Genomic DNA, 12,614 nt, shown 5'->3' with positions numbered 1-12,614 from the left:
CTGCCACACTCTTCGTCTTTCTTCTCTAAGCTGCTTTGGTCATGGTGCCTGATCACAGGGATAGAAGAGGGACTAATACACCCTGCCTCAAAAACAAGCTGAGGGGACAGTAGTGTGCTGTGGCACGTGTGTGCTCACACTCACACACAGAAATAAATACACCTCCCGAAAACCATTAAAAACTTCTTCTGGATAGAAACTAGAGAGGCCAGACTGGCCCCAGCTCAAGTCCGCACCAGCTCCTCTGACCCTGGTGTCCTTTCCCTTAGAGAAACTCAGTGAGAACCTAGCTGTCTGTCTAGGGGGACAAAGCTGGGTGGGCGGCTGGGATGACTGCCCTCGACAGAAAACAGAGTCCTCTTTCCAGCAGCAGGGCGAGGAACAACCCAGGAGAGCCCCAGCCTAATAAGGCTGCCCTGCCCAAGACAAAGGGACCGACATTTCCTCAGGGAATCAAAAGTTTTTATTACCTGATGATCCCTAGTGTGGTGCCAGAGATACCGCTCTGGTCTCATTATTCCCCATGCTGGGGTGGCTGATACTGGGATGGAGGTGGTGGGAGACAAGGGTGGATTGGAAAGGGGAGGGGTATTTACAGTACAGGGAGGGAAAGAGGCCTGCATGGGGAGAGTGAGACAACCATTTCCTCAAGAGCTCTGAGAACTTTGTGCTTTGTTTGAGTTGGCACCGAGCTACCTGGAATGAGCCTTACATTTACCTTCTTTAGGAAAAGATGTTTAAAGCAAAGAACAATCCAGCCCAATTTCCAGGCTGAGGATTTCATATCAATCCAAATATCACACTATTTAATTCCCCAATAAAACACTGGAAAAAAGACTATCAGTGCTAACACATTTACATACAAAATCTCCACCTAATAGGTAATAGAAGCCTATGTGCCATTTCTAAAACAGTTATAAGATATATACAATTTTGGGTATATTAACAAAACAGAATATTACAAAATATTAAAGGCAATTCTCTTGTCTGTGGGCCTTGTCACCTGTCACTTGAAGTTGGCATAGTCTGAGAAGGCATCGATGTACTCCTGCACCACCTTGTAGCAGAATTCATACTGTTCCTGGAGGACAAGCAGAGGCAGGAAGAGAACTCGTCACCAGAGGGACAGCTGAAGCTCAGCTCCTAACTGACCCCCCCCCCCCTTTTATTTAGACATCTCACTATGTATTCTTGGCTGGCCTGGAACTCCCTATGTAGACCAGGCTGGCTTGGAACTCACAGAGATCCACCTGCTTCTGCTTCCTGAGTACTGGGAATAAAGGTGTGAGCCACCACCATGGATAACAGACCCAGTTTTTAAAAGGGAAAACTGAGAGAAAAAGGAATGTTTGTGGACTACCGACAGGTGACCAGACATGTGAGGAGAGTTCTAGGTCCTGCAGGGTCAGATGTGAGCATGTGAGGCTGAACATGGAGCATCTAGGGTGGCTCAGGCTGCCAGGCTGAGATGATCCTAACTCCGCAAGCCTCATCCTCCTCTCAGATCTCCTAAAATTCATGTTTCCCCTCAAGGCTTTCTAGCTCCACAAGATTCGGGAAAACCTTTGTGGACATACAGACTGTCAAGAGTCAGACTCTGAACAGGAAGGCCCAACAAAACAAAGGCAGGCACTCCTGCCCTCTCCTTCCTACCAGAACCCAAAGCAGAGCACAAAGCCTGTGGGTTATTCAGGCACGCCTTTGCACACGTGTAGGTGGGTGAGTACATGCATGTGTGATGCATGCACGTGTGATGTATGCGTGTGGGTATTTGGGTGTGGTTGTGCATCTATAGGCCTGAGCATCAAGTAGGGCGTCTTCCTCAACTGCTCTCACCTTATTCCCTTCAGAGAGGGTCGCTCACTGAACTAGAAGATGGCTGTTTCATCTAGGCTGGCTGGCCAGTGAGCCCTTGGGATCTACCTATGTCTGCCCTCAATGCTGGGGTTACAGATACTGACAGCCATGCCCAGCCTTTTAGGTAGGTGCTGGGGATTTGAACTCAGGTTAGCATGCTTGCAGAACAAGTGTTGTTACCCACTGAACTCTCTCCCCAGTCTCCAGGCACTTCCTGCCTATGAGGCTTGCACCTAACAGGGAAGAGCTATGGTTAGTGTAGTCACACAAAGACGCGTAGCATACCAGTGTCTGGACCATGTGTGGCCTCTGTAGCCGCAGGCTCTTGACAGTTTGGAAGACATCCAAAATTCCTTCTGCTTTCACGCGCTCCAGGACTGTGCTCAAGGCACAAAAGGTCCCTGTTCGTCCTGCTCCGGCGCTGAAACAGAGCAGATACACTTACCACAGCTGCTGTCTGTAGCTGGCTATCCTGAGGGGCAAGTGTAGTGAGGAGCAGATGCAGGCAGAGGCTGGTTCTGGGAAGATGAGTCATCCAGGGAGCTGCCAGGGGAAGGTGTCAGTGGAACAGGAGACCCATGTTCACCTCTGCCCTCCTAGCCTGGAGCTTTGTGAGAGCAAAGCTCTGGAGAGGGATGGATTCCTGCTGCCCTTCCTGTGTGCACTGAGGATGTGCTTGTGGGACTCAGTGACAACTTTCACAGACCCTGCCAGCTTGACTTCTTGCTGTCTACCTTCAATGACTAGGTTGTCTTCACAACCGCTGACTCAAATTTTATGCACTTGTATCTGCCAACTCCTTTCCATTCTTAAGGGATCCAAACTTCCATCTTGACTCGATCCACTTTGTTCAGTATTACCAGCTGATTCTCTTTCCAGACACTGAGTACCTGCTCTCTGGCAGGGGCTGTGAACTCAGCAGTTCTGGACAGTAAGATATGCAATAAGCAAAAAGGAGGAACAGAGCTCCATGCAGGATGCTCAGGGAAGGCTCTCTGAAAGTGACACCAAAGAGACAGTGACACACTATGGCTGGCTATCTGGGAACAAGCCTCTTAGGGGATGAGGGCGCTCAGACGATGTACCTGGACCTGGTGCAGAAGGGAAGGGAGAAGCGTAGGTATAGATCAGAGCCCAGGAGAATGCTGGGTGTACCTAGCTGACTAGCAAGGAGACCTCCCATCATACTGGGCCCTTGCTGGGAGTCTAGGTAGGAGCAGTCCAGTCTTACTGATTCCTTTTGTAAAAATCTGTATTTATTTGTGTATGAGGGGAGTGTGCGTGTGAACGGGCTGCAGGGTATGGGGCATGCATACCATGGAAGCGGAAGACAACTTTGGTAAGTTGGGTCTTGCCTTTCACCTTGTTGAGGCACAGTCCCATCAAGCTAGCAGACCTGAGAGCTTCTGCAATGTTCCATCTCATCTCCCATCTCACTGTTGGAGTGCTGGGATTACAGATGCAGGGTGCCACATCTGGCTTTTTATGTTCGGGGTTCGGGGGATAAAACTTGGGCTGTCAGGCTTGCATGGCAAGTGCTTTTACCAGCAGACCATCTCCCTGTCAGACTTCTTTTAAGATTTTAAGGCTGCTGTGTTAGGAAGGGGGAGGGGCAGAGGGGGAGGGGGGAGAAGAGGAGGAGGGGAGAAGGGAGGTCTACCAGGAAGCCAGTATGGGAGAAAAGGCAGCTTAGCCTGAGGAGCTGTAGTATTTGGGTTCTGAGAAGATGGGGCAGGCAGAACAGGCTTTACTGATGGCTCAAACATCATGTGGAGGAGGAGGAGGACAGGATAGTTCTAAGCCTTCTCCTAAGAGTTCAGCAGGTCCCCAAGAGTGCTGGTGCACAACTTTAATCTGAGTACTCGGGAGGCAGAGGTACTTCTGTAAATCTGAGGCCAGCCTGGTTGATATAGTAAGACCCTGTCTCCAAAAACAAGTCAAAACAAAAAGAGAGCTCTGGAGAGGGGGCTCGATGGTTAGGAGCACTGGCTGCTCTTGCAAAGGACCTGCGTTTCATTCCCAGCACCCATGGCAGCTCCTAACTGTCTGTAACTCCAGTTCCAGGGGATCCAGTGCTTTTTTCTGGCCTCCTTGGGCACCAGGCATGCACACAGTACGAAGACATACACGGAGACAAAACACCCTTACACAAAAAATAAAAATTAAGACAACAAAAAAGAGTTTCTAGGAGTGGAAAGGACACTGATTTGGGGAAGATCTGGAAGAAAGATCAAGAATTATGACTTGAATTTTTTTTTTTTTTTTTTTTTTTTTTTTTTTTTTTTTTTTTTTTTTTTTTAGTTTTTTGAGAAAGGGTTTCTCTGTGTAACTCTGGCTGTCCTGGAGCTCACAGAGATCCGCCTGCCTCTGGCCCCCAAGTCCTGGGATTAAAGGCGTGCGCCACCACCACCCAGCATGACTTGAATCTTAAGCATCAGATACTTGTGTTGAAATGCTAAGTACTAGATACACAAATGCCAGAAAGAGCAATATGGAGTTTACGGGAGAGTCTGAACCAGTGACTGAGATTTGGCAGTGAATATCCCGAGCAGAGGACTTTAGATGGGCTACCTAAAAGCATTGTCTGTTGAACGGAACCAAAGACTGGGCCATAGACGGGGTAGAAACAGAACAGGCACAGAGAAGGAGCAGCTCATGAGGATGACAACCACAAGAGAAGCTACTGAAGCATGTCACAGAGAGGAGTGGCTTGTGTCCAGTTGGAAAGGCACTCTCTCCAGCCATCTTGAGGTCACATGTAGTCTAGATGGGGGGAGCTGCAATGGAGTATCAGAATGAAACGCGCGCGCACGCACGCACGCACACGCACACACATATACACACACACATACACACACACACTGTTCATAGTATAATCAGAATGGAAGGACTTGGAAGTTAGTACTGATAAATTTTTTAACTGTTTTGCTATACAGTCAAAGATAACCTTGAACTTCTGAACCTCCACCCTCTACCTCCTGAGTGCTGGAATCACAGGTCATCTGCCAAGATGCTTGGTTTTACGTGGTGCACAAAGCTACATCCTCAGCCCTAGAGTATGCACAAACAATTTGAGAGACTGTACTTTTTTTTTTTTTTTTTTTTTTTTAAAAATGGGTCTCCCTACATAGCCCTGGCTGGCCTTGAACTTAAAGATCTGTCTACTTCTGCTTCCTGAGAATGCCTGGTGAGACTTCACTATTAAGAACATACCTCAGGATAAATTTTTTTTCTGGGATTCTCCTCACCCAGGTCCTTGAGCATGCTAGTCAAGTGCTTTACTATATCCCCAGCCTAATATTAAATCCCTCTAAAATACCGTCTCTAACAGGAGTCCCTTGCTGCCCCAAATAAACCTTCTTACATTGCTCTTTTGTTGCAGTGTCCATGTTCCTGCTGATTTGGGCTCAAACCTGGGAGGCATTCTTGACTTTTCCTCTGTTCTCAGTCTCACTGTTTTTTTGTTTTGTGTTTTTGAGACAGGGTTTCTTCGTGTATCCCTGGCTGTCCTGGAACTCACTCTGTAGCCCAGGCTGGCCTCGAACTCACAGAGATCTGCCTGGCTCTGCCTCCCCAGTGCTGGGACTAAAGGTGTGCGGCACAATGCCTGGCTCGCTCCCTGATTCCCACCCCCCCAAACCATTCTCAAAATACTCTTTCTCTTTGCCCATACTTTAGGAGAGCAGGCCTACCCCACATCACCTCAGCCATCTCTCCAGTGCTGGTTTCTCTCGCTGCTCCCCTGAATCCCGTCCCATGCTCTTCTCAAGATCTGCACACTAACACTTCTGCAGCACATGCTCTGCAGAATTCACACTCCAAGGTCCCTTTGATGACCCCATTGTCTGGATCATCAAACACCACAGTGCTCATCAGCATTCTGTGTGTGTATCCTTCGTGGTCTGCCCGATACTCACCGTCACACCCACCCCGCACCCCACCTCTCCTGCTTTCCTGTGGCCCCCGGTGAGGGGGGTCAGCAGTACCTGCAGTGCACAGTGATGGGATGGTTCCCTGACTGCTGCTGCTGCTTCTGCACCGCAGCAATGATGTTGATCATGCCTTTCCCGTCACTGGGGATGCCCACCTCAGGCCAGCCATGGAAGTGGAACTGTCGGATCTGCCGACTCTTGTTCTCCTGTGGAAGAAGGGGGATCAGGGAAGCGGTGGGAGCCTTGCTGTTCCTGTAGGAACAGCCCTACCCAATACCCATCTTACCCTGGTGTTGGTGACTAGGAGGTCTCGGACAGTGTAGCTCTCACATTCCTCCTCCTTCTTCAGCTCAACTGTGATGTCTCCATAGGATACCAGGCCATCAGATGGCCAGTACTGGGCACACTTCTCCTGGAGGGACAAATGGGAGAGGTATGTGAGGTCAGGGGCTAGAACACTATGTGTAGTAGAGCAGCTGTAGTGCCCTGAAATTCTTGGCTCCTTCCAGCACAGGGACCTTTCCTTCTGTCATTTATTTTTAGATTTATGTAGGAGTGTTTTGTTTGCATGTATGTATATGTGTGCACCACCTGTGTGCCTGGGTCTCACTCTGTAGCTCTGGCTGGCCTGAGCTAACCAGGCATATCAAGTTGGCCTTGAAACTCACAGAGATCTATCCTTCTGCCTCCCAAGTGCTGAGAATAAAGGCGTGCACCACCGTGCTGGGCCCACAGGGTTCTCCTAGCCCTTTAATGTGGAATAAAGGGATGCCTCAAGGCTGCCAGCTTGAGCATCCCTACCTTGTTAGTGGGTGGAGCAAGCCGGCACCATCAGACATCACAAGAGAATTAGATATCAAGGGCTAGGTGTGGTGGCTCATGACTGTAACCCCAGCATTCGGGAGGCAGAGGCAGACGACTGAGAGTTCAAGGCTAGCTTGGGCTACACAGTAAGATCTGTCTAAAAACACCCACCCACCCACCCACCCAACCAATAAGTAGGTACCGAAGACCATAGCTAGCAGCTTTTTAGTCATGAAATCAGTTACTTACACGGGGAGGGGGCAGAAGATAGAGGCCCCTTCAAGTGGGGGTGGAGGAGGGGAGGGAAGAGCAAGAATGAAGCCTCTTCCAGCTGGCTAATGGGGATCGTGAGTCAAGGTAGTTTCATTTGGTCCTGACTGAACCTGGGGGCAGACTCACGCTAGGTGAGTTTCAAGGTGACAAAAGCCATCGCAGGGAGGTAGGGAAGGTGAACTGGTTGAAACAAATCTGGATGTTATGAAGAGACACTTTATAGATTCTTACAGCTGTGAGACTGATGTCGGGGGTGACCTTCAGTCAGGCATTCCTCACTTGGGGAAGTAATAGGAGTCTTCATTTAATTTAGTTCTCCACGTGGGCTCAGCAATAACAAAAAAAATCCAAGTAGTTTGGAGTGAAAAAAACAAAGTCAAATGCTCTGAGAGAAAAGGATAGATTAAAGGGCTAGCGTGACCAGAGGCGGCCTCTTGGCCGTGTGTGGGGAGGTGCAGGTAGGGGGTTGGTGGTGACAGCTGATACTGCAGCCGCATTTTAGTGGATGCTGGGAGTTGACAGAGGCAAAGGGTCGCTTCAGATCAGGGATCTACTGGGGTGCCTCTGCTCTAATGTAAGGGGCAAGGACCTTTCTTAGGGGCCAAAATGTGAGCCTAAGGAATCTAGGGGGAGGTCCAGGAGGAAGGTCCAGGCTAAGAATGTCTAGGGCTCCTGCTAGGAATGGAGATATGAGAAGAAAGCTGATTAGGCCAGTGGAGAGCACAAGGTCATGAAGAAAGTGACAACATGGAGAGCAGAAGGCTGAGGTGAAGACGCAGCAGACAGGAACGGTGCACATCCCTGTAATTCTAGCACCTGGGACGGCAAGGCAAAAGGATGCTGACACACTCCCACTCCCACCCCCGCGCCCGCCCCACTCCCCCTCAGCGACAAGGTCCCTCAGTATGTAGTTCTGGCTGGCCTGGAACTCACTATATAGATCGGGCCGGCCTTGAACTCATAAGACATCTTCCTGCCTCTGCACTAGAATTAAAGGTATGGGCCACCACCTCTGTTAAAAGGATGGTGATTTAAAGGCAAGCCTGGAAAATATTGTGAGAATTTCAGAAATAAACAGGGGTGGGGATGTAGCTAAGTTACTGAGCAAGTTTGAAGCCCCGGGTTTATTCCCCAACACAGAAAAAACTAGTCATAGTGGTATACGCTTATAATTCTAGCACTCAAGAGAGGTAGGGCAAGAAGATCAAAAGTTCAAGGTTATCCTTGGCTATACAGTGGACTTGAGGCCCTCCTGAGACACATGAGATCCGGTCTATAAATACATACATACATACATACCTACATACATACATAAATATGTAAATACATAAATATGTGAAACGAGGAAGAAGGGCTGAACCCAAGTTTGGGAACTATCTGTCACCACTAAACAGTCCTAAATTATACATGCATGGGTATTTTCAGCAAGATCTCTACAAACTCAAGCAGGATTTTAAGATAAAGAGTGACATGATTACATTTATATTTTTCAAAAAGGCACCACTTCACTACATGAAGAACTAAGGTTTGGGCAGGACATAGAAAGAATGATGTCAGGCTACTCAAGGTGAGGACCTGTGCTGGTGGGATGCACGGGAGGCATCACTACTGTCTCACATGTCTGCACCTCATCATGTCAGAAATAACGGTGAGTGGCAGTGGTTAAGCTGTGGAAAAGGGGGCATGCTCAACAGCTATCAGGACTCCCAGACAGAATGCACGCAGGGGAAGGCTGGGGAAGAAAGTAACTCTAGATTCGTGACAAGAGCACCTGGGTGAAAGGCGCACTTATTTATTTAGATGGTGTGGTGGTTGGTTTCATATATGCTCCATCCACACCCAGTGTCTCAGACTACTTCCTGTTGCCTGCGTGAGATGTAGAACTCTCAGCTACTTCTCCAGCACCAGGTTGGCCTTCATGCCAGCACGCTTCCCGCCATAATAATAGACTAAACCTCTGAAAATGTGAGCCACCCCAATTAAATGGTTTTCCTTTATAAGAGTTGCCATGGCCATGGTGTCTCTTCACAGCAGTAGAAATCCTAATTGAACAGATGGGTTCAGAGTTGAGTTAATGAGTGATGATCCTCTTATATCTGCCTCCTAAGTGCTGGGATTATAGGTGTGTACCACCTTGTCAGGGTGAAGAGTTCTGTTTATAAAGAATACTTATTCATTTATTGTGTGTATGAATATGCCATGGGGTACATATGGAGGTCAGGGAACAACTTGCAGGAGTTGGTTCTCTCTTTCTACCATGTAGGTCTTGGGGACAGAATTCAGGTAGTCAGGCTTAGTAGCAAGCACCTCCACCCACTGGGCCATCTCACTAACCCAGAGGGCTTTTAAGAGATAGACAAATTAGATTTGCCAAAGGCTCTCTCTAAAAAAAAAAAAAAAATTAACTGGTGTTTTTGTGCATATATAAATGTGTGTGTGTGTGCATGTGCCAGTGTGCACAGGAGGAGGCCAGAAGAAGGGCATCACGTGTCCTTTCACTCCTCACTTATTTCTTTGAGGCAAGGTCTCTCCTTGAATCCAGGCTTTCATTTCTCAGCGAGGATGGAAACCAGAAAGCCCCAGCAATTCTGTCTGCCCCCTGGAGTCGGGGTTACAAGACTAAGTAGAATTCCTGGCTTATTCCATGGGTGCTGGGATCCAAAGCTGGTCTTCTTGATTGTGCAGCAGGCACGAACTGCTGAGCCATCTCTCCAGCCTCTCAAGGGCTCTTCACTTTGGTATAAAGTCCTAACTCATTACTACAGCTTGGAAATAACTGTTACCAGGCCACACTAGCTTCTCTAGCCTCATCTAATGATTCTGATGCCCGCTAAGTGGTACGTCACGGACAGTGAATCACCTATTCACTACAATGCCCAACCGCGAGGCAAAGAGGCTTCAAGAAATAAGCACTATGGGACACAGCCTGAAATAAGGGGTGAAAGACGATACTCTGAAATTGGGGGTGCCCTGTAGAGGCTGCATGATGAGGAATAGAGAGTAGGGAGCAATTTCCTACACTGAGGAGCTGACCTAGAGCATCTTTGAGATCTCTGTATAGTTGGAACATCAGACAACACTACTTTTAAACTGGCCTTATGTCTTTTTTCCTAAAAAAAAAAATGACCTTAAGTATGTGCTATGAAGCTGCTGGTCCAGTACTGAGTCTGTTCTTTCTTCTTGTCTCTAGTCCTGAGGAAACTCCTTGCTATTTTTTTTTTTTAAGGCAGGTTTCATTATGTGGCCCTGGATGGCCTGGAACTCATTGTACACACCAGGCTAGCCTCAATCTCATAAAGATCCATCCTGCTGCCTCTCCCTCCATAGTGCTGAAATTAAAAGTGTGCATATCCATATCTGGCCTGAAATTCTTTTTGTTTTTTAAAATTTATTTGTTTTTCTTTTATTTTATATTTCTTAAATTTCATCATTTTTCTTTTGTGTGGTAATTATAAAAGTTGACCCTGTCTTAAGGACATCCAGAGACTTCTACTTCAGAGCCCTGGCCTGGCTATACACCTTCTCTTCCCAGTGGTTTTGTACTACCTGGGAGGTAGGATGGAGAGGGTGTGCGCAAAGGCTGAGGGGCTGGATAGAGGAGAAAAGTGAAATGGTTGGAAATGTCTAGAATCAACTGGAGATTCAGGCTTCTCTGCTTCTCCAGTCCTGGGAGAAGCTGAGGTCTGTTAGATACCAACTGGCTGTTGATATGCCAGGCCATCGTCAAAGAAAGATCCAGGTATACCTCAGAGTTGCCCCCAACCTGTTTGTTTCTCGAGCCCAGGGGTCTTCTTGAACTCACCTGGCCTCTCTCTTCCAGTTCTGTTAGCATTACGATGGAGCAGGACTTCCATTCCCAGATCATTCGCCAGAAGTCCTCAATTGTGTGGAGAAGAGGGCCCTGGCTGGCAATGTAGGAGTCTTTCTGCCGGTAGCCCTGTATGGGTCAGGTTAATCACAGAGGTGGTGAGTGTAAAAGACAAGTGATAGGAGGCACACAGATTCTAGAAAGAGCTCTCTTTGACCAAGGGTCATGGGGGGGGGGGGGGGAAGCAGGGGATGGAGCTAGGAGGAAGACAGTAGAAACAGGAAAGATTAGATCAGGCTTAGATTCTTGGATGTGATTATGTCACAAGGTTCTCATCTAGAAATATGTAGCATGTCTCCTTTACATTCCGTTCTTTGTGGCTAGACAGGCCTAGTACTCAGGGTGGGTAGATGGGGTGAGTTCAGTAGCTGTTGATTGACTTAAAGATGTTCTTCTCAAGGAAGTATGTGAGGGAGGTACTAGAAGCCCCATGGGACAGATTCAGGGGACATACCCATCACTTACATCAATGAAGGATGCATTCACATAGTCTGTGTTCTCTTCACCTCGCTTGACTGGAATGATTACTCTGTTAAATTCATCTGCAAGGAGGACAATGAATGGCTTGCAGCTTTACCAACATTCACTCCCCTTACCAATCTCCTAGTCAGTGGGGCAAAGATACCAGTGTTTTTTTGGCTTTTATACTTTTTATTTTATTTTATGCTTTTTATTTCCTGAAACCACTAAAGAACTTCGAGAAACAAGAGGCAATGCTGTGACTCTTGACTTCAGGCCAATCACCACACCTGAGAAGCTGGAATAGTGTAGGAAATAGGGGGCTGGTGCAGTAAGACTCTGGGGTGGGGAGGGATACTTACATGGAATGATCTGTAAAACCCGGTTCTTCTTCATGTTGGCTGGAAGGTTTCCAGTACGCATCTTGTCATTCTGGATTTTGATTGATGTTAACTTCTGAATGAAGAAAGAAGGGAGACACTATTGTTCCCAGTAAAGGAACCTGCCAAGACTCTTGCCAGTCACTAGGACCATCCCGTCTTAAGTTTAGCTGAGAAGTCAAGGAGTGTTTGAAAAGCAATGCCTTCTAGGCTAATGTGGAACCTTCTGAGACTCCTCTGGCCTTGAATTTCTTGGGCCATTCTTTTGCCATTTAGAAAAATATTCAAATTGTATTCTTCCTTCCTGGTTCTGTTCTGTTTCCTTGTGTGTATGGGTGTGCTCCGTGTGTGTGTGTGTGTGTGTGTGTGTGTGTGTGTGTGTGTGTGTGTATGGAGGCCAGAGGCTGACGCTGGGCATGCTACTCTATCACTCTCCACCTTACTTTTTGAGACAGGGTTCTCTCATGGAACCTGGAGCTTGCTGTTGTAGCCAGTTGGTCGGGTGGCCAGTGACTGTCCCCTTCTTCACCTGTTTCCCCAGCAGTGGGGTTACAGGCACACACCCACCACACCTAATCTTCACATGGGTACTGAAGATCCAAACTGGGGTTGTCATGCTTGTGCAGCACACACATGACCCACAAAACCATCTCCCCAGCCCTTAAGCTTGTTCTGACTTTTGCACTGGTCTCACCTTGTTAGAAATGCACAGCATCAGGCCCAACCCAGACACACTGCACCAACCCGCATCCTGACAGATCCCAGTGAATCAAGTATACACTACAGTGTAATAAGGACTACTTTAAGGTGAATGGTTCTCTGCACCCCATCCACTGTCTCTGGCTTCTGAGAACACACTCACCACACCACCTTTTCTTTTCAGACAGGGTCTCTCTATGTAGCCCTGCCTGTCTTGGAATTTACTATGTAGAGCAGGCTGGCCTCAAACTCACAGTGATCTGCCTGCCTCTGCCTCCCGAGTGCTGGGATGAATGGAGGGCACCATCACATCTGGCTCCATTCCTATTTTTAAATTTTGAG

The 12,614-nt window shown here is 47.9% G+C and overlaps 1 protein-coding gene across 2 annotated transcripts in view; it reads right to left on the bottom strand.

Moving 5' to 3' along the window:
* Window positions 1-440: 440 nt before the first annotated feature.
* Ptpra (protein tyrosine phosphatase receptor type A) overlaps window positions 441-12,614 on the bottom strand; it is a 112,535-nt gene continuing 100,361 nt past the window's right edge. For both annotated transcript variants that reach the window (XM_059261428.1, XM_059261429.1), the window contains 7 exons: window positions 11,556-11,649; window positions 11,200-11,276; window positions 10,669-10,803; window positions 6,076-6,201; window positions 5,844-5,995; window positions 2,143-2,278; window positions 441-1,081 (listed from right to left, as the gene is read on the bottom strand). In XM_059261428.1, coding sequence (XP_059117411.1) covers window positions 1,007-1,081; window positions 2,143-2,278; window positions 5,844-5,995; window positions 6,076-6,201; window positions 10,669-10,803; window positions 11,200-11,276; window positions 11,556-11,649 — 795 coding nt within the window. In that variant the 3' untranslated portion in view covers window positions 441-1,006. The remainder of the gene's footprint in view (window positions 1,082-2,142; window positions 2,279-5,843; window positions 5,996-6,075; window positions 6,202-10,668; window positions 10,804-11,199; window positions 11,277-11,555; window positions 11,650-12,614) is intronic.

This window comes from Peromyscus eremicus, chromosome 4 (genome assembly GCF_949786415.1).
Source record: "Peromyscus eremicus chromosome 4, PerEre_H2_v1, whole genome shotgun sequence".
Taxonomy (NCBI): Eukaryota; Metazoa; Chordata; class Mammalia; order Rodentia; family Cricetidae; genus Peromyscus; species Peromyscus eremicus.
Note: the sequence above shows the minus strand (reverse complement) of the source record. Positions and strands in the feature narration are given on the sequence as shown.